The sequence below is a fragment of the Rhodnius prolixus genome, unplaced genomic scaffold (assembly GCF_049639745.1).
Source record: "Rhodnius prolixus isolate KJV_2025 unplaced genomic scaffold, Rpr scaffold_14, whole genome shotgun sequence".
Lineage (NCBI taxonomy): Eukaryota > Metazoa > Arthropoda > Insecta > Hemiptera > Reduviidae > Rhodnius > Rhodnius prolixus.
This window is the reverse complement of record NW_027411594.1, coordinates 7,445,156-7,467,665: the sequence shown is the minus strand read 5'-3', so window position 1 is coordinate 7,467,665 and position 22,510 is coordinate 7,445,156. Positions and strand designations below refer to the sequence as shown.

General features: G+C 35.9%; 1 protein-coding gene across 6 annotated transcripts in view; it reads left to right on the top strand.

The window, feature by feature from the left end:
• LOC141451914 (voltage-gated inwardly rectifying potassium channel KCNH6-like) overlaps positions 1-22,510 on the top strand; it is a 522,696-nt gene that overhangs the window by 234,920 nt on the left and 265,266 nt on the right. For 5 of the 6 annotated variants that reach the window (XM_074123727.1, XM_074123721.1, XM_074123722.1 and 2 more), the window contains exons 7-9: positions 202-273; positions 12,910-13,043; positions 13,131-13,211. In XM_074123727.1, coding sequence (XP_073979828.1) covers positions 202-273; positions 12,910-13,043; positions 13,131-13,211 — 287 coding nt within the window. The remainder of the gene's footprint in view (positions 1-201; positions 274-12,909; positions 13,044-13,130; positions 13,212-22,510) is intronic. The other variant, XM_074123724.1, reaches the window with a different exon arrangement.

The window sequence follows — 22,510 nt, the reverse complement described above, 5'->3', positions numbered from 1 at the left end:
TATGTATCTCTTCCCTTTAACTTTTAGGAAGTAGTAAAGATCCTTGATGAATAGTTTGAATGATGAGATTGATTTTTAAAAAAAAGATCAATAATTCAATATAACTTAAATCAAAATAAGAAAAACCACAAAGAAAATAATCAAGCTAAAGATAAGTGCGGAATGTTGAGAAAGCTTTTATGTTGTGTCTGATGTGTTCAGTTCCCAGTTCGAAACCGCCCGAAGGCATTCCAACAAGACCCAGACCTCACACTCTAGATAATTTTTCCGAAGGTAAAAAACTAAAAAGAATAGATCAAGATTAATTTAAATTTAAACTTCATTTTGCTTTTTCAAACGATAACAGATTAGGAAAATTGAAGTCTTAAATTGATTAATCTTCTTTTTCTCTAAAGAAAACCAATGAGACTTGACTTTTTTAAACTACGAGATTCTTTTAAGTTTTAATTTTTTGCTTATGGCGTCTCTGCTTTATTAATTAATTTATTTTATTTTTATTTTTTAGAATTTATTAATTTAAATTTAAAAATAATCAGTCCATTCTGTTCATTTAACTAATTGTTATAATTGTTTTGATCTTAGAAAAAAAAATATTGAGTAATGATGTACTATTAAAGTTCGGTTTGTCGGTTCCCCCGTAGGACTAGCCACTTCTTCAGGGATCTTGGCATCGCTGCGGGTAACCCAGACTAACCAACGCGGAACAACGCTTACATTCAACGGAAGGTATTAGCTGGATTACGAGGTGTGGCTATTAAATGACGAGACTATTGCTATAAAACATTTTATTTTAAATTTATACATATTTAGTTATTATCACCTTTTATATACACCCCTCCCCTAACCCTACAACGCTCCACAGCGAATTTACCATTGTTCCGAAACAGTGCTGGAAGTCTTTTTCTTCTGTGAGCTCCTGCATGGCACGTGCAGCTTTTTCTTTCACAGCTTCACAGCGCAGTGAAATCGTGTTCCTTTTAAAATGCAGATTCGACTTTGGGGGGAACAGATAAAAGTCACATGGGGGTGGCCAGGTCAGGCGAATGGCCTAAAACTGGGATGTGTGGTTCTTGGCTAGAAACGTCGTCTTGTGACAGACAGTGCTGTGTGAGCCGGCGCCGGTTGTTCTTCATGGAGAGAACCCATGGCTTGTTCTTCCACAAATCCCGGGTCGTTTTTTTCCCCCATACTCTTTCACGGAGTTGAGCAAGCACCTCACGGTAGTAATGTTGATTAATTATAATCGATATTTTCATCCGTTTTGGACGTGGAAGGGCGTACCCGGGCGGTCATCATCTCCGACATCTTCTCGGCCATCTTGGAAACGCTTGAACCACTCAGAAAACTTGCGCACTTGTTCGCCATAAACTTCTTTTTAATAAAAGATAAGTTTCAGTAGCGGTTTTACCCAGTTTCATGTGAAATTTCACCGACAATTCGTTGCTCTACTACATGTGTAGTATCATGTTTTCGGCAAAACGAAACTAACACCTCTTAACAACAAACGACGGTTCCGGTCAGACACACATTTTTCTACAAACACGTGAGACGCTGCAATCGAAAGAGAAGGCTTTACGCTGCACAGCTGTTAGGTAGTTAGGATTTGGCGCGTGCATAGTTCTTCTGTAGCAGCAACGAGTCTCGTTATTTAATAGCCTTCATCTCGTACAACGCGCAGATCTCGGGTTCAGCAACTGGCCTTTAGATTTTTCTCTTCTTACTTAACAGCTCGCTGTCCTGCTGTTGGACAGGTATTGTCTGGAACAACAGGATACTGTCCCAGAGTGCACTGGAAAAAAAAAAAGAAAAGCTCTGGACGCCAGTGTGATCTCAGATGTGTTGAAACAACATTGTCACCACAAAATTCCAGCTAAAGAGACATATTAGGAGGGGCTGCAGAGGTGGTTCATACTATTTGGGTTTAGTGGGACTCACACAGGCAAACTCGAGCTCACATCACACACACACACACACACACTGTTTCCCATCACTCCCATACTACTTTACAAACACTACCATTTGAAGCGAAGCGCAATAGAGCTCTTAGGTAGCCATAGTCTCCGGCTTTATAGACACTTCCAATCAAATCTCTCCATCTTGATTAGTTAAGTTTATTATTTTTTTAGGAATAGGGCGCTCACTGGCTATTTCATGGTCACACACGGGATAGGGCTTTATTGGATCTTTAGAAGGTAACAACGATAACGGAACACCAGTCTTTTTCTTTTAAAGATGTCCAGAAATGTTACCGAAAAATGTTCTGGAAGAAAGGTTTTTTCTAATAAATCGGGATGAGATTCTAAGTTAAGGTGCCTGAATTATGGTTAATATTACTACAGAGCTTAACCGAAATTATTGGAGTATCAACTAAAAATAAATAACCCATTAATTGATGAACTAGATTAGGCAAATTATTATTTGCATATGCGCTAGAAGTTTGGCTAAATAAGTGTGCTTCTGTGAGCTTTTTAGCTGTGAGCTTTTACTTACTCTTTTACGGAGTTGAGCAAGCACCTCACGGTAGTAATGTTGATTTGATTATAATCGATATTTTCATCCGTTTTTGGATGTGAAAGGTCGTCCTGGGAGGTCATCATCTCCGACATCTTCTCGGCCATCTTGGAAACGCTTGAACCACTCAAATACTCGCGCACGTGATTAATATTCATCGCCATAAACTTCTTTTAATAAAAGATAAGTTTTAGCTGTGAGCTTTGGGAGAAGCGGGAGGCTAAGTGGGTTTAAAGCTTTTTAAAACTGGGATGTTGTACTTGGCTAGAAACGTCGTCTTGTAACATACAATGCAGTGTGAGCCTGCGCGTTGTCTTGATGGAGAACCCCGTGACTTGTTCTTCCACAAATCTCGGGTCGTTTTTTTTCCTTTACTCTTAACACAGAGTTGAGCAAGCACCACACGGTAGTAATGTTGATTTGATTATAATCCATATTTAACTTTCGTCCATCATCAGTGATGTCAGAAAAATTTTGACATTCTGATTATTGGTCCGATTTGGACTTCTTTTATGAGTATTCTGAAATAGCTAGCCAAGCAGGATACACGAACGTATTGAAATGATGTTAAGTTCTTCATCTTTGAACGAAGCATTAACCTTAAAAGGCAGATTATTTTGTTTATAGCTGCCCTGGCCGATTACAAAACATGCAGTAACTGTAATCGTGTTTACAGTTAAATTAAGTACAACTTTAAGCAGTTTTCTTTTTTCTTTTCTTTTGATGAAAACATTTCAAAGAATTTTCTAACGAGTATTATTTAAGTTACTAACAAGGGAAACGCCTTTTTTGACGGCAATTTTCTCAGAATAAAATTTAGAGGTTATGTCATCTCATTAAAAATAAAGTTGCCAATATTTTTTTATTAAGTTTATTGTTTTTTAAAAAGTCATAACTATTTAAATTTTTGAATTAATTAAATTTAATTGGAAAACTGAAGGAAAAGCCCAATTAGCTAATTTCCTTAAAATCTTTCTAAGTTTTCATTTTTAATGGACTTCCACAGAAGTGAGTAAAATTTAGATACGTAATTCTGAATTTCGCCTTATGTACAAGTATAAACCACATATGTTATTCTACATATACATATATATATGCCTGTTACCAAATTACAAAACATTTACATATTCATCAGAATCTCCTAATCCCTGCCCTATAATACAGAATAATATAATAGATAATCCTTTAATACTAAATAATCTTACCTTGCATAATCCCCAGTAATATTAACATTGTAATTTACCACTTCATGAGATGTGTTACATTTTACGTAAAAATTATTTGTTCAGTTTACGGAATAATTAGGTGTTCAGTTCAGATTCTAGGACAGGACTTTTGTTTTTTCGTCGAATAGCAGTAAGCTAATTTGGATTTTTGGGAAAAGCTCAGGAATTACGTCTTCAAAAGTAATTGGAAAAGAGTCTCAAAAGATACGGGCCAGCCCATATGATTTTTTCTTTTAAATTATGCGGTTCAAATGTATTAAGTGGCAGTTCAAGAAGGATTAGCAACATAAGCCTGGTTACAATCCAGATTTAATACAATTACCAGACAAGTGTTGACCCTATTTGATAACGATTTATGATTGGGTGAAGGATCGGATGTCACGTGCTTTTTTAAGGATTCTAATCCTTACCTATAATTGTCATTTCTCTTAAAAAGAATTAAAAAAAAAAAAAGAAAAAAGTCGAACACGTTTAAGCTTGTAGAAAACGAGAATTAAAGATGTTTGTACAAGATCTTTATTTAACATTAACCATTAACTGTCTATAAAAGAAAAGTAAAATAAAGTACGTGATAATTTGTTTGTTTAAATTTACAAAAAAAAAAACTGTTGTAACTTCCTGTGCGATTGGCCGGGATCGGGCGAGTGGTTCCTGTTTGATTGTTTTGCCAGATGAGTGGCTTCATTGGTGGCCGTTTAGTTTGGGTTGTTTACTCGTTGGCTAACATAGTAGGTTTTTTTTTTTTTTTTAAATTTTCTTTCATTCATTCAGTATAACCAGTAGGTAGGTAGTGATTTGTAATAGTTTGGTTTGTGTTAGTGGTAGCAAATTTAGGTTATAGTGCCCCTAAATATAAACATGGCTATTTGTTCTTCTTGCTGATTTGTTTCTTGGTTTTTTCTGGACTATTTTCATCTCTCTCTTTCCCTCTAGAAACTGGAGAAAACCTAGAGAAGAAAATGCCCCTTTAAATTTCAAGACTTATTAAAAGTCTTCTTAATTAAGGCGCCACGGAAGCTGAGCGGTTAAGAGGCTAGACCCGCAAAGCTAAGATGTATTGTTGGTTTAGTGGATTCAATTCCCTGGTCTGAACCTTGGATTTTATTTAATGGTTTTAATATTTTAAGTAAGGCACCCCATTAGCCGGGCGGTTATAAGCTAGACCCGCAATGCTAAGATGTATTGGTGGTTAGTGGGTTCTATTTCCTGGTCTAGGCCTTGGATTTTATTTAATGGTTTTAATCTTGTAAGGCGCCCCATTAGCTGAGCGGTTATAGGCTAGACCCGCAAAGCTAAGATGTATAGTTGGTTAGTCGATTCGATTTCCCAGTCTAAACCTTTGATTTTATTTAATGGTTTTAATCTTGTAAGGCGCCCCATTAGCCGAGCGGTTGTAGGCTAAACCCGCAAAGCTAAGATGTATTGTTGGTTGTTGGATTCGATTTCCCAGTCTAAACCTTGGATTTTATTTAATGGTCTTAATATTGTAAGGCTCCCCATTAGCCGAGCGGTTATAGGCTAAACCCGCAAAGCTAAGATGTATTGTTGGTTAGTAATTTATACAAAGTAATTTTTACATTGTGTAACAAATAGTTTTCATGAAAAATATCTTAAATGTTGAAATTTAAATACCTTAATATTTTATTAAATAATAAGTAATTATAAATAAGTAAAGTAACTACAGTATTGCTTCTTAATTAATGAGATGGGTATGTGTCTGGTGTTTCTTTGCAAGGTTCCGCTATATTGGGTTCGAAATTGTTTTTTCTCCTTCGACCTTCTGGATCAGATCGACCCCCCTACTTTTGTTAAATAGACCCCTGGTCTATCTATATAGGCCACTTTGGCGACCTCTGGTCTATAATATTATTAACAATTTACTATTTTTTTACCATTTGTTTTCAAGAATATAGACAGAAGAGGACTGATAATATAAAAAATAAATAAATATTTAAATTTTATTTAAATTTTATAACAAAAAAGAAATCAGCTTGCTTTCTTAATAATCCTCAGAGCTTTCTATTTTAATTTTATTTTGTAATTAAATTTGATATAAAAAATATATTGTTGACAAATTATTTATTTTGTACATAATTAGAACAGCAGACTGCATACAAAAATAATACTAACCGCTTCTTTTTTGCACTTGTGGAAAAACCCTGTGTAAGAATTTAAAAAAAGAACACTTTACACTTCGCTCACCAAAATAATATATATATATATATATATATATACGTAATCTTTCCAAAAGAATCACAATAATTTCACCAGCTGATTCTAGGGGCTACCGATGAGTACACTTGCTTTGTAACTTACACGTAATTAAAAATGGTTATTTATTTGTAAAGTGAGTGATATTGTGTACTTTTTTACACTCGATTTTTTTTTTTTTTTTTAAATTACTAAACGAGCGCTCAGGGGTCGTGGAGAAGTATAAAGTAACGTCATCAAGGATGTCGAGTGTAGAAAAGTAATAAAAATTTTACTCACTTGTTAACTTTTTTTTTTTTTCCTGCAACTGCAATGAATTGGTTTCTAAACTAAATGGTACCAATACTGACAATTTCTAATTATCGTAAATTCAGTTTTTAAAAAAAGTACTGCAAAGTACGCGAACCAGAAGTCTGCTTTGATGAGACTGGAGAAAAAGCCTTTTTGAATTTGTTGCCCTTAGCGTAAGAGTTAGTGGCTTTTTGGGAGATGCAAGGGTTAGGGCCTTGAAGGTTGTACAAGTAGCTGCACGTGAGAGAGGGAGAGAGATGGTCCTCTTTTAGCAACTTCTAGTCCTATGGTGCTTGGAACTACACACTACTAAATCCATTGTTAGATTCAGATTCTGATTCTAATAGGTCTACGCCACTGTGACCCCTTTGGATCCCCAACTTCTGGAGCTCACCTTCCAGATCCGTCCTTTTAATCAGACTCTTAATTCTAGAGAGCGACTCCCCAGGGTAGGCGCCACGGTAGCCGAGCGGGTTAAGAGGCGAGACCGACCTGCAAAGCTAATATGTATTGTGTGGTACCGGGTTCGATTCCCGGTCTTTAGGCCTTGGATTTTATTTAATGGTTAAATGGTAAGCGGTTATAGGCCTAGACCCGCAAAGTTGAGATGTATTGTTGGTTAGTGGATTCGATTTCTAGTCAAACCTTAGATTTTATTTAATGGTTTTAATCTTGTAAGGCGCTCCATTAGCCGAGCGGTTATAGGCTAGACCCGCAATGCTAAGATGTATTGTTGGTTTAGTGGATTCGATTTCTAGTCTAAACCTTGGATTTTATTTAATGGTTAATATGAGAAATTTACAGTAAAGTATGTTTGCTATTCGTCTCCGTCCACGACACCTAATTGGTAGTTGGACGATAAGCCCCGCCTGAAAAAATAGGCGATTACTTTACTTTACTCCCAAGGTAAAGCTCCTTTGGCCTTGGTTTTTTTCCTCCGCCGAAGAGTAACATCCTTAGACATTTTTCCATTATTAACCTGGCTGATATTGCTTAGAAGTTTTCTGACCCAATGGACCTGATTCAAATGATTTATCGAAAAAAAAATCTCACAAATTTTTGCACAATGCTACACTGTAAGACTGAGTGGAAGTGCAGTGATAAGGACGGTGCAGTGATCTCATTGCAGTTTCCCCCGCGAACAGCGAGACTCTTCTATACAGGGGCAAAACATGAGCTGCATTTTGTTCCCGTAGGAAAGTTTGGTTTCCGGACCGAAGTTGTGCAGTTTCTTTGTGTACAATGCGCTTGCTCAGGAAGGATTCACACCCTTCTTCAAGTCACCCACCTCACCTAATCTAAATATAGTCTCGAAGGGCGCCAGATAAAAGGGAAAAAGAGTATAGTCCACCTGCCTAAAATTGAATAACATAAAGTAGTGACTGTAGCTCTTTTACCTTCAGTCAGTAGTGACTAAAGTATAGCTCTAAAATAACTTTACGTCTAATAATTGCCACATTACCAGACGGTTGCAGCAAAAAAGGAACTCACGGCACTTGTTACTGTTTATTACACTTGTATATAAATAAATCACCTACCTTACTACTGTTTTATTGCATTTTAATGAAACATGGCACTTTTACAGCAACAATTAATTTACATAAAATAAATATTAACAATGAAACTATTTAGTTTTAAAAATATTTTTATCATCACAAAGATTTGATTATCAGATGCATGGTTATACTTTATTTTTGTTCTAGTTATACTTGAGTATAACTTATAAGTATATTGTTACTTATAAGAATAATTTTATAGAGAAAAATATTTAAATCTACAAAAGATAATGATTTTGCTAATTATTTTTAAGTATAAGTCGTTAAACAAATTAAGTAAAGACTTAGTGCACGTAAAGAAAATAAACTCGTACCTATAATAGTGTCTGAAAAGAAACGTAATTTTTCACGAGAATAGTTTGTAGCGATTATTATAGTGATTAGTTGATTATAATATCGACGTTGATAAGGGTTGATAAAAAGAAAAAGAGAGAAAGAAATCATCAAGACTGAAAGATTTTCTGATGTTGGAGTCTGGAGGCTGAAATTATGCTCAAACTGACCTACAAGCTCTAATATAAAATGTGCTCAAACTCACCTGCAAGCTCTGCTATAAAATGTGCTCAAACTCTATAAGCACAACTATAAAATGTGCTCAAACTGACCTACAAGCACTATTTCCGTTTTATTAAAAAATAATTCTTAATATGTACGAGTAAATTAATAATTTGATAGTGAAAAGTCGGTTACGCAACATCCCAGTTTTCTGCATTTACAACCCTCTGTTGGGGGTAGGGTTTTATTAAAAAGCAAAGAAATTCATATGGTCTTGATGCTCAATAAATGCACAACTTTTCCTGCAATTGGGTGACTCCTTGATTCATTATTCATCGAAAAAAAAATACAGATAAAAAGTTTAACCAAAATCGTCGAGAACAAATTTTTTAGACATTCAAGTTAAAAAATTTCTTGGTTTATAAGAAAGGTTTTTAGGCTCTATATTGAGCAAATTTGTAGGAAATTTAATGCTCTTTAGTTTGGAATAAGCAGATTTGTTGTAGGCTAAAGGATAGAAAAGTTACGGCCGTTTTTATGGGCGAAAAAACGCAAATATCGACGGAATAGTTAAGAATGCAAATATCTTGGACACTATTGAGAATCAGGTCAAAATGAATAGAATATTTTTTGTTGCATTTGAGCTGTTGAATCCAGCTCCCGAAATTTCGTCCACTCCTCCGTGTATAATAATTATTTGGTAAAACTAGCCCAGAAATTGAGCTAGCGATAATGTTCTGAATCATTGAGGAAGCCAAATTAGCTTTACAACTGTAAAGCTTGGGTATAATTACGTGCTGTTCAACTAATTGTGTGCAAGAATGGACATGAACAGACAGGCTGAAACATGCCAAATGGTATTGTGTATTATGCCCATATTTTTCGCTCTAGATGTGAAAGAAATCTGCTTAATTCAAATAGTCACTCTCTAGTCTTTCAAGCTGTAAAATTACTACCGGAAGTTTAATTGACGGCCCACTGCCATTGCTCGGATTTTTGTTTTTTTAAATATCAAAAGCGAGAATACTCGGATTATTATTTTTTTTCCCACAAATTTTTCTTTTCGATTAATTTTTTTTCCGAAACTAGCTCAAAACAAAGACAATTTTTGTCCGTTGGGGGGGGGGTGACAAACAGTTTCAAAACTTGGTCAAGATCTCAGTACTTCTTCATGATACAAGTATGAGCTATTAATGGTCGATCAATTAGAATATGCAGCTAAATTTTTTTAATACTACAGACGCTTGCTAATTGATGAAGAGACTGTACGCAGAAACGACAAAATGTTGATGCTGTTAATGGCAATTGGTACACAGCTGATTAAAATTGAACTTTTATAATTTTTTTATTTTTATTTTAATTCAGTCTAGATATTTTCTCTTTTCTCTTTTTTAATCAACTCTTATAAGAACGGCGGAAGTGGACGGTGTAGGTAACTGTCAATAGATGACAGATTGATTTCATAGTTCCGCCAATCATCTGTCACTGTCTCTCTGTTTACATTCCTTATTTTGGAAAGTGTGAAGTATATTAAATTATTAATTAGATTTGTTTTTCTTTGTTTTCTCCCACTTTTTAAAAAAAATATTTTGTTGTTCAGTGGTAGATTAATCGAGAAGTAATGTTATTTTTTTAATAAATTCTATGATAATATAATTTGTACCTATTTTTTGATTAGTTACTAATATTTTTTCAGTTTTTAGTTTCATTTAAAGGTTTTATTGGTAGTTAATTATTGATAACAAATAAATTAGTGTTCTTTTTTTTTTAATAAGAAAAATTGATTCATTAAACAAAAAAAAAGATCATAAAGAGATGTCCACTCAGCTTTGCGTCAACAATTGAGAAAATCCACGGCTATCAAAATCCCTCTTCTGGAGAAATCCAGTACACATTATTGTTCTCCAGCAAACTTTAAAGATGTTAGTTACAACTACTAGTTGATTGTTTGGACATTTATGGACTCGGCTCATTCTTAATTCACTAAGAAATCGCCTAGTTGTCATGAAGTTTTTGACGGCGCCACGCTAGCCGAGCGGTTATAGGCTAGAGACCGCCAAAGCTAAGATTTATTGTTGGTTAGTGGGTTCGATTTCTAGTCTAAACCATTGGATTTTATTTAATGGTTTTAATCTTGTAAGGCGCCCCATTAGCTGAGCGGTTATAGGCTAGACCTGAAATGCTAAGATGTATTGTTGGTTTAGTGGGTTCGATTCCCCAGTCTAAACCTTGGATTTTATTTAATGGTTTTAATCTTGTAAGGCGCCCCATTAGCTGAGCGGTTATAGGCTAGATCTGCAATGCTAAGATGTATTGTTGGTTTAGTGGGTTCGATTTCTAGTCAAAACCTTGGATTTTATTTAATGGTTTTAATCTTGTAAGGCGCCCCATTAGCTGAGCGGTTATAGGCTAGATCTGCAATGCTAAGATGTATTGTTGGTTTAGTGGGTTCGATTTCTAGTCAAAACCTTGTATTTTATTTAAAGGGTAATAAAAGAAATTTATAGTAAAGTACGTTTGCTAGTCGCCTCCGTCCACGACACCTAATTGGTAGTTGGACGTTAAGCCCCGTCTAAAATTTTACCAGTTTTACTTTACTTTTCTTTCCATGGAGATCAGCAATATCTGAGCCGCTAACATTCTTTTTCGCTTCAATCAATGCCACTTCCTCAAAACGCTTCCCCTTTGAGGCCACATTTGAGTTAGGGGAAGTGCATGAAGTGTTCGTGTGGTGTTAAATCGGGCTAATATAGCGGGCTATGTTCAAGGACTCTAGCCTTCTCTGTTGACCAAAAACTGGCGCACAAGAACAGTGTCACGACAAACTCTCGCGTGCAGCTGCTTTGAGGAATCCCCCCGTCACCGTAGAAAGGCCCCAGTGTTACAGTGTTGAGAATTCCCAATGAATTAATTTCCTCTTCAGGATGGTCAACTATTAAAACAAAACTTGATTGTGTCACATATGCCAATCAGTGACGTAGATCACGAGTACAGGAAACAAAAATAAAAAGTTATTAGAGGAAGCTGATGTGGTTCCACATTTGGCCGAGAGATTCGCCACTTGATTCTCTTAGCACAATATTCATTCCAGGGACTTATTGAACCGATGTGTATGCAGTAGTGTGTCGATACTGTTCTGTCCAAGAAAAATATTCTTGGAATTGAAAGGCAGGAAATTATGCATCAGCCTATTGCAAACCAATGAAATGAGTTTATTCAAATCAATTAGTTTTTGTCTGACATACAATATTTGTTAATTTCATGTATGAACCTGTCTAGACCAGATTACACCTGTCTTCTTATTTCTCTCTCTCCCCTCTCTCATCATATGGATGAGAATGTGTGTGTGTGTGGTTGAATTAATTTACACCCCCCTCGGAGATCGTATTTCCAAAAGGGTTCTATTATTAGTTTAATTAGGAAGAATTTAATCAAATAAATGGCGCCGCTGTTAAAACAGCATTGTGGTCCAGATTGTGCCAGCGCTGTGTGTCCAACTGCAAGCTCCGCTCCTTCCAGTATAAGAGGCTTAATTGAAATCCTAGGGATGGGGAGGTATTAGAGGAGTAAAGTATGAGATAGTCTTTTTGTTCCTTGGGATTATTTTGAATTGCTATTAAGGAAAAATGAAATTATTTCATTTTCTTTGTAATTTGATATTTTTTTTCCCTCCCAGTGCGAGATCCATTTAAAGATGCAGAATCTTTAAAGAAAGCAGCTAAGTTAAAGCAAGATTCATTTCTTATAAACAAAATTTTGGCTCTTAAGATTAGCCCTGTCCCAAGTATAAAATTATTTAGTCTTGGACTCCAGCGCCCAAAGTGAGACTCCTCTTGTTAAAGCTTTTAAGGCCAAAGCTTAAAGCTTAACTTATGGGTGCAGAGTAGGTCTCAGGAGTGGTGACTTGCCACCACTGGGCAGAGAGCCAGGCGAAAGAGTTCATCAGAGGCTATTCGCCGAGGCTGACCGCAGCAGAATTAACCCGTCAAGGACCGCATAGGACTATAAGGATAATTGTAGGCCTATTAACTGGCCACTGCAGGCTCAGAAAACACATGCATCGCATAGGGCAGATGATAGATAGCCTTTGTAGGTTCTGTCAGGAAGAGGAGGAACCGGCACTGTAAGTGTTGTGTCAGTGTGAGGGGCTTGTCTGGCTAAGGATGTTACTTCTTGGGGAGGAAAAACCAAGGCCTGTGAGCTTTACCCAAGAGTCGCTCTCCAACATCAAGAGTCTGATTAAGCGGACGGGTCTGGAGGGTGAGCTCTAAAGTCGGGAAGCCACAATAGATCCATAGGGGTCGCGGTGGCGTAGGCCTTCAGCCAGATTAACAAAATCTGCATTGCCTGGAGAAATTGTCAGACCTGTACGCCAGAATGTTTCATCAAATTGTCTAAAGCTCTTAAGACGCTCCTGATGGTGCAGTTCTGCAGGTGAAGCTTTTTCTCGCCTAACCCAAGCTAGATGGAGTTCAAAGCCACATTTCCGCAACTTTTGTGGACGTAAAGCTGACGTTTAATTTTATTTATTTTCAATCAAACTTTTCCAATTTCCTTCTAAATTAGTTAATTTTTCTTTATATTACATTAAAAAGAAAACAAACAAATTTTTGTTACAGCAACTCGGAATCACGTGTCGAAATGTTTTCCTATAACAAGTTCGGAATCGGATTTACAAAGGTATCGTACTTCAGCCCTTTGGGATCCAACGGCCTCGCTGTCCAATCTCGCTTCGGACAGTTTAAAGCACAAGGTCAGAATCATAAGATCAGTTTTCGATATCAGTTTGCAATTCAGCTCGATATTTTTTTTAAAAAAAGACTGCATTATTTGATTCCAGTATTCTATACAAGACAATGGCTCGGCCAAATTCTTCCAAGGCGCCCTGCATACCCCAAATATGGGTGAAAAAGTTGCTCAGGTAAGTTTAAAATTTTTCTAATAATTTTTCTTTTCATTATTTATTTATCGATATTTCTATTGTTTTCTTACAACTTAATATTTATTACGCTTATCAGTTTGTATTTTCTGAATAAATCGGTTGGCCATTATGATTTATTTTATCGATAACATAATTTCTTTATTGTAACTCTAGACTTACAAAAACACACGATAAGGAATTTATTACAAAATGGCGGCACACCATTTGCTATTCTAGTTTATGGAATTTTGATAATAAATTTAGAGTTTTAAAAAAGAGATAATTCATGAAGCTGTACTGATTACAAACGTTAGATACTTTTATATTACTTAATTAACTTGAAAAAATTGCCTGTTTTTATTTATCTCATTAATTTACAATGAAAAAGTGTCATTAATAATTAAAATTAACATTTTTTTTATTAGCAATTTCCAAAAACCTTTTGATTACTAATATCGTTGAGTTTAATCTTACAAATAGACTTCCAAAAGCGTTGTTATCAGAATTTTAATATACTTTTATTGAGAGGACGGATTAGCTGAGTGGTTAGCGAATACTGCTTTCCAATACGAAGATCACAGGATCGAATCCAGGCTGCTGGCTCTTAGATTTTTCTTCTTATTAGAAGTTTCTTTCGGCTCACTATTCCGTGTGTCTGTAACTAGAGAACACTGTCCGGAGGCTGGCAGTGTACTGAAAAAACATCTCTGGGCGCCAGTAACCTTCAGATGTTGCGCGACTTATGTACACAAAAATTGAAATATGCTTATATTTTTTTTTGTATTCAACAAAGATGGCTACAAAGAGAAGGACAAATATTATTTAATAATAATAATAATATAACTTCGGAAGTAAATAAGATTTCAAATCTGAAAAAAAAAAAAAAACGGAAATGACGCTTAGCTAAATGAATTTTATTTGGTTGTTGTTTTTCCATAAAAGTTCCATGTTTCAAGAAAATGTTTTTATTTAAATTTAGACACGAGAAAATTGTGTAAATGTTCACTCCACTGTGTTTACTGTGTGAATTAAACTATGGCACTGCCGTAATTTATTACAGTTTAGATTGTGTTCCGTTTACATAGGGCTGTAATAATATAATGTATTCTCCTTAGGGATGTTACCCAGGTAAATAGGGGTTACCGTATGACGTCATACTGTACATCCCAACATCAACATCATCCCAATTAGAGACAGCATCTCTCAAATTCACTTAAACCCCCAGCCGATGCAGTGTACAACTGCACTCTAGATCCTGATAAGGTTATTATTCCCACGGAAATTTTGAATGAAACTTCCGGTTCACTTACCCAATAAGAGTGGTTATTCTTACCGAGTTGAATGGATATTAGAATTGGCTGCGATTTGATGATGATTTCTTGGGACAGTCACCTGAAGGAGGTTTACTGTAATGGCGGCGCTTTAGGTAGGGGGGGACTACTTTTTTTATGCTTGGAGCTCCTAGTTTTTATGAAACTATGTGGTAAGCCATTATCAGGATAAAACTGCTTAGGGAGGGTCTAATTTTTTGAGCTCTTTTTGTGCTTGGAGCTCCTAGTTTTTATGAAACTATGTGGGGAGCCATTATCAGGATAAAACTGCTTAGGGAAGGTTTTTTTTTGAGCTCTCTTTGTGCTTGGAGCTCCTAGTTTTTATGAAACTATGTGGGAAGCCATTATCAGGATAAAACTGCTTAGGGAGGGTCTAATTTTTTGAGCTCTTTTTGTGCTTGGAGCTCGTAGTTTTTATGAAACTATGTGGGGAGCCATTATCAGGATAAAAGTGTTTATTCATTAAGGCGATTTAGGTCATGCAGAATTCATCCTCAATATCTATAAGGATATATTTATTATTGTAATAAAATTAATAAAATCTCTTTATACTTAGTTTACTAATATGGAGAAACTGAGGATGGACTCAGCCTCATTCTTAAGACGATCATAAACCACTCTTAATATCAACCTATAAAATAAAGAAAACAACATTTTTTTTTTTATATTAATAACAAGGCTTTTCTTCAAAAGATGTGTATCCTCATCAGTGACTTTGATAATTTTGCAGAAATTTCTTATCTGCTCATTAATCAGTAATTTAATTTGTTCTTCATTGACTTCCATTAAATAATTGTAGCCCATTTGGCTACAATTTATTCAAAATAATGTACGAGTATGTTTGAATGACAGCTTAGTGGTTTATAATTTGAATTTGAATAAATATTATATTTATTTTTCATATTATTTTCATTGGGAATAAAATAAATTAATCGTGTAATAATAATAATACAAAAAAATGATTTGATTGAAACTTAGTTTATTGAAGCTTAAATTTAGAATTTGATTTCAAAGTTTAGAATAATCGCAACAAAACAGTATATCCGGTTTGACTTTCTCTGACCGCAGTTGACCTCATTAAATTTCCTGTAAACTAAAGTAACCCTTGACTTTAATATTGCTCAAGTTCACTTTAATAAATTGATTGACCGATGAATAAAAAGTCTTTGTTATAACTTCAACAATAACTAATACAATAGATACTCTTATATTAGTTATATTGTTGATGCTTCCAATGTAACTTTAATACTGAATCTACTATATCAAAGCATGGCCTGTCAAAAACGGCTATAGTTGGTTTTAGCAGGTCCCGGATCTCGGCCAGTTGGTTCAGGTGTTGTTGAGTGGAGGTGCGAATTTAGCGTATCATCTTTTCAAATGCGGCCTTATCCAGTCTCGCCAATCTGCGCTGGCTGTGGTGAGTCCCCAATGAGACTGTGCGGCACTTTGTAGTGGTGTGTCCCCGTTTATTCTAAAACTAGGATTCCTTGTCTTCGGAAGGCCAAATGTCTCCCTACCGGATATTGTAGCATCTAGTAATCTTCACCAGAACTTTCTAGGTTTATTCAATGCACTGGGCGATTCAAGTAGCCATGCTCCCTAGTGTCCTGTTACTATACTTCATTAGTTTATTTTATTAGCATCTGGCAATTTTTAGCCGGATTTGTTGTTTTGAAGCCCCGGTATCTCTTATGAGATGATGGGTGGGCGGGCAACAATGGGAACCATTTTGGATTCGCCTGCGTTCCTTTCCCTTTTTGGTGGAACCGCCCTTTTAATACAATCTACTATATCACCGCAAAAAGAAAAACGTACCTATCGATTACAATATACTTATCAGATATTCATTAATAAAATTTAACTTGAATTAGAGATAAATTTAAATTGCTCACCCAAGTTTTGTTACAATCGATTCAAGATTAGATATTGAAGGCAAGCTCTAAGTTAGTTACATAAAGCAAAACTTTTAGAACGGAACTGTTCCAATTGTCTGACAAGCTCATTCACTTTAATAAAAGCTTTTAGCAAATTAACATTAAAATATATACTAATTAATAAATATATATAATTGTAAGCATGTATAATTATGAGCAGATTATTCTCATAAACCACCTAGAACTAAGTACATTAAAAAGAATATTAAAGTAGCAAAACCCAACTTCTAAACTAGAGTGTAAAGTTCAGTGATATGTAAATTTAAAATCTAATTTAGTATAAAAGATACTGGGGAGATATTATAATTTTATATAAGTTTAGAGTGACAAGTAGTAAATTAGGTCAATCGGCCTATTGGGGGCAAGGGTTATCACGTGAGTAGGTCAGTACGTGTTAGCAACGTGAGAGCAAAGTGTGCTTACGTGAAAACGGCAAAACTCGGAACTTTTATCAAAAAGCAATAAGCTTTTTTTTCCCCCCTCCAAAAAAATTAAGTTCTCACCAGAAAAGTTCTGTGAACTTAAAATCAATTTGAAGATTATCAATAATATACAGGGTGAAGCAGTAAGTATTGTCCATAGGCCTACTGTGTGTAGTCCATCTAAAGTGGATGGATTTTATTTTTTCAACATCCGGAGGAAGATTGAGGCTGTTTGTAGAATAACTTATGCTTCGAAATGGTATCAATTTTTAGAAAATTTATCTGTCTTTCTAACCGTGTCATCAGAATCGAATTGGGACTAAAACTTTCTGAGTAATAACATTTTAAAGCACCCAGTATGCAAGACTTCTTGACCTATGATTACGGTAAGAATATCTTTCCAGGGTGTTGGTCTAGTGGTCAAGAGCGTGGCTTTGTAAGTGGGAGATCCCCAGTTCGAATCCTGCGTATGCAGTCATTCTTATTACTTAAAGAATCATAATACTTTTTTTTAATAAAGTGTAGTTATACACGGGATTCGAACTGGGGGTCTCCCACTTACAAGACCACGCTCTTGACCACTAGACCAACATCCGCCCCTCCCTGGCACCGTAATCATAGGACAAGAAGTCTTGCATACAGGATACATTATCATGATGTTATGGTAGCTTTCATTTAATGATAATACAAATTTATTATGTCCCACCCATAACCATTATATTACACTACATGTTTTAAAATCTTCAATTCTTATTATTTTTGTTCTTTGAGTCTCAAATAATATTTTTCGCAGTCAGAGGACCTCCCAAAACGTGTATTTCTGGTGGAAAATTAATATTGAGAACCGTTCACGAATAGATAAAATTGTAACTTTGTTCTTAAATATCTCGACCAATATTAGGGATATCGAAACGGGATTAACATCATTTATCACAGTTTTTTTATGTAGTTTTCATAATCATTGTCAAAACCAGTGGTCCTTATGAAACCCGAATCAGGTTTTTAGCCGTAACTCCGCCAAAAATAAAGATACAGCGTCGGGGATGAAAAATTTGAAAAGTAGACCCAAAAAAACATATAGTTTACTTCGTGGGTTTTTTCGAAATTCCGCTTTCCTAAAAAGTTATTAGCGATTTGGTGCGTTTTAAATGGATCACCCTGTATAGACAATTGTATCACGTAAGTATGCACTAAATATCACTTGAAACGATGTATTTACTTACCATAGATAAAAAAAAATCTTCAAACTCTGTATATCTCATATCTTGTAAATTTAGGGCTCAATATCTCTGTTTCGTAATTATCATATCGTCACCAAATTTTACACGATTATCGAGTATACCCAATCTATGCAATTTTATTGATTATCACTCCAGAAGTATGCATTAGTTTTGAAGAAAATGAATGTTAAAGTTTCGACACTTCTATCATCCCTGTAGGGTCATTATCTCTTTTCGTAATTATCATAATATTACCATATATCATAGATTTATAATCCCTGCTTCTCTCTCTTTAAGTGTTTACATCGCTCAAAAGGGTGCCTTAGTTTTGAAGATAATGTTATACAAAATTCTAGGGAATTATATTCATTGCTCTTTGTGTATGCAATAAAAGATTTTGTTTTTTGCGCGAAAAATGGTTTTTAAACCGGGTGGTTTTCTGATGGTTTTCTTCTTTTGGTTTATGGTTGGTCGTGTGTTCTCTCAGTAGCTTAGAGTAATATTGATTTTGAGTGTCTGGTGAGTTTTCAGATATGTTTTACTCGCTTAGCGTCTATTTGGTTAAATTATTATAATTTTTTTTTTTACTCGGGGGGCTATTAAAAATGTAAATAGAAAATTAGACTTGATTACGTACTTCCCCTTGTTGGTTGCTTTAAGAGAATTTAATGAAAATAATTAATTACAACGAAATTTCACAGCAATTTTAAATTAGAATAAAAATATACCATTTTACGTTTATAGTGAATGAAATAATGTTAAATGAAGCAATAGAATATAACTGGGTAATCGATGAAACAATTGCAGAATTGGTAAAGCACTTATATCGGCCCTCTCACTCGCACCCCCTCTTAGCTGCATTGTAGTGTTTGTCACACGGTCCGGTGCCTTGCCCACCACACAGTGTCCTGTATTCTTTCTCTCTTTTGTTTACTGTTTATCGGTCACCATGCCAACCATGTTAGTTCTCAGTTTGGCCATCAGAAAGCAGCAGTGACTGGCCAAACGCCCAAGTTGTGTTTGGTTTTAAGTAGAGCTCCTGATTTTGATGTGTCTCATTTGGATTTAGTTCTTACATTTGCCTGAAGAATGCAGCACAGGTTATAGGTTTTAAAAAAAATCTGATACAGATGACCGACTCTTTACTGAATGTTAGTTTGTCGTAGTATTAAGTGTAATATACAAAAAAAAAAAAAATTAGGGAAGCATGACTTTGGGGAACCATTCCCGAAAATCAAATTGGCCTCAAAAATAATTTCTAAAATAATACTGGTGGAAGGGTAGAGCACCCAGTAGACTCGATATATCGTCTATGTTTTCAAACTTTCGGTAGATCGATTTTATTCAAACTCAGAACTTTTAACCGTTTAAATTCTTTTAATACTACTGAGAATGCGGTACAGTACTGTGGATTGGCATCTACTACGCTTAGCACAACCGGATAACTATGTCACCCATTATAACCGGAAGGTGCCGTGCTAAAAATTGGTAAGTAACAGCAGTTTACGTAACGTTACTAAAATTACCGCTGCCTCTAAAAACTGTTCTTGGTCGCATTTTCCTTAAAAAGATTAGAATAAAATTTAGAAACCAAGATAGAAGTAAGTCATGCTCGTAGTTTTTGGAAAAATCTCAAATGATGTTTAAAAAAATTATTTCCGGTTGAAGAACTTTCTTTGCTGAGTTCCTGTCTGGTCTTATGTGGGTACTAAAACGATTGTAGCTTCCTGTAATATGACGTTTTTTGATCTAAAGTGTTCAAAAACCTCTTGAACATTTCTTAAATAAAAAATCACTTTTTATGTTCCGGAATACTTTACGAGAAGAATATTTCCCGTGTAACTTCCGTTCGAACGCAACAGTTCCTACTAATTATTAACCAGTTAAGCGTGGAATTCAGTTAAAACAAACCGCCACAGTGTGGGGAATTAAAATCAGACAATGACGTCGTACATACACGTCGAACGCAGGGCAAAACAACCAAAAGTTGTACAACGTCATAATAAATCACTGCTAGCACTTTTTCTGCATTTTCTGGGGCTTGAGATTACAGAGCATTCTGTGATCATTCAAAATCTTACACCGCTTCACGTATGCATTGCTCTAGTTAACTAGAGACGCAAGAGCTTTTACGAGGAAGAAAAGAGCTTTGAATTCTGTGCAAAATGAGATCTGAATCTGTATCTAAAAGGTAAAAAAGGACATTGCACAAGGGTTGAGAGCTTCTATTTGTGTGCACAATTCCCCAATCTCTAATGCGGAGACCAAACATGTACCAACCACTTGGTCATTTGGCTGACTCCCACCGCAGTTCTATTGGTTAGATAAAGGAAACATCCCACCAAATAGTATTCTTATTGTATTTTATTAAAATTTAGAGTTTTTATAGTTAATGGCAATTTCATATTTTTCACGAGTATACACGTCGAACGCACCGTAATAGAGTTTTGGTTTGACGTGTATACCGCGGTTAAGTGATAGGGAAAATATTTAATCATGCACAAGATCAACTACTAAAAATAGAAACTGGCTAAATGTTGTCCAAATCTTGATGAATATCCCAATTGGAATTATTAATCTGAGTGGTCAGTCTTGAATCTGAGGATATTTGAAACATTGTTAGCAATGGAGCAAGAAATGTTGGAAGACCAAGGCTAGAATGTCTGGCGTCTGGGTTTATCGAGAGGAGTGGCTATCAGTAAAGAAGACCTTCCCACTCACTTTTAGCGTAGGAGATGGACATGCCGAAGGGGAAGAGTAGGATACAGTGTCAGGTCGCGCTGACCTCCTGAAGGTTACGTCTATCACGCCAAACCAAGCCAACCCACACCCAGCCAGCGTTTCTACCCATGAGTTATCTTTTAGTCACGACAGTTTTAGCATTAATCAGCGAAAAACCGGCCGCCTCTATGTTGGGAAATCTAATCAGGAACTCTGTGTGGAGTTGTAGTAGATATTGACGTAGCCTAATTTCTGTCTCGCAGTGTGTGTGTTTAAACGTGTGTACGAGCGCGTATGTATTAACCCGACAGAATCTTGATTTACTTTCACCACTTCATGGGTTACGGCAAATCTGGTGTAAATTAAAAGACTTCCTCTTTGTCGCAGTTCACGTAATGAAAATTTCTTTTAAGTTAGAAGTAGTCGTGAGGTACGAGGTGTGGCTATTAAATAACGAGACTGATGCTGCTACAGAAGAACTACGCATGCGCCAAATCTTAAAGACCCTAAAGCAGCCTTCTCTTTCGATAGCAGCGTCTCACGTGTTTGTACAGAAATCTGTCTGACCGGGACCGTCGTTTGTGTAAGAGGTGTTAGTTTCGTTTTGCCGAAAACATGATACCTACACATGTAATAGAGCAACGAATTGTCGTGAAATTTCACATCAAAACTTGGTAAAACCGCTACTGAAACTTCATCTTTTATTAAAAGAAGTTTATGGCGATGAATGTTATTCACGTGCGCAAGTTTTCTGAGTGGTTCAAGCGTTTCCAAGATGGCCGAGAGAAGACGTCGGAGATGACGACCGCCCGGGTCGTCCTTCCACGTCCAAAAACGGATGAAAATATCTGTTATAATTAATGAACATTACTACCGTGAGGTGCTTGCTCAACTCCGTGAAAGAGTTAGGAAAAAACGACCCGATTTGTGGAAGAACAAGTCACGGGGTTCTCCATCAAGACAACCGGCGCCGGCTCACACTGCATTTTCTGTCAAGACGACGTTTCTAGCCAAGTACAACATCCCAGTTTTAGGCCATCCTAGCCTTATTCGCCTGACCTGGCCCCATATGACTTTTGTCTGTTCCCTAAAGTCAAATCTACATTAAAAAGGAACACGATTTCAGTCCCAGTTGAAGCTGTGAAAGAAAAAGCGGCATGCGTCATGCAGGAGCTCACAGAAGAAAAAGACTTCCAGCACGGTTTCGAACAATGGTAAATTCGCATGGAGCGTTTTAGAGATAGGGTAGGGGTGTATATTGAAGGTGATAATAACTAAATATGTATAAATTTAAAATAAAATGTTTTACAGCAATAGTCTCGTTATTTAATAGCCACACCTCGTATTGTATAGACATGTTATTTCATGTCGCCATTAAAATTCTTCTCAATGGACGATTTATCGCTAACGTAAATCCGTCCAAAGTTAGTGATGGTCGTTAGGAGTCTGCTACCCCAGATTAATTGGAACAGTGCCGAAATCGGAGGATTAATATGAACTAACTTGGATCTACACGTGCAGCTGTTGGAAGACGGAAGAAGCTGTGACGTAGACAGACTCGCGTTGATGTGCTGTTTCCTATTAATAAGTTAAGTGAGGGAAGAATATCACGAGAAACAGGGCGAGCGTAGTCTCGTCAGCTGTTCTTCAGCTTAGCTTAGGTTTTCCAGA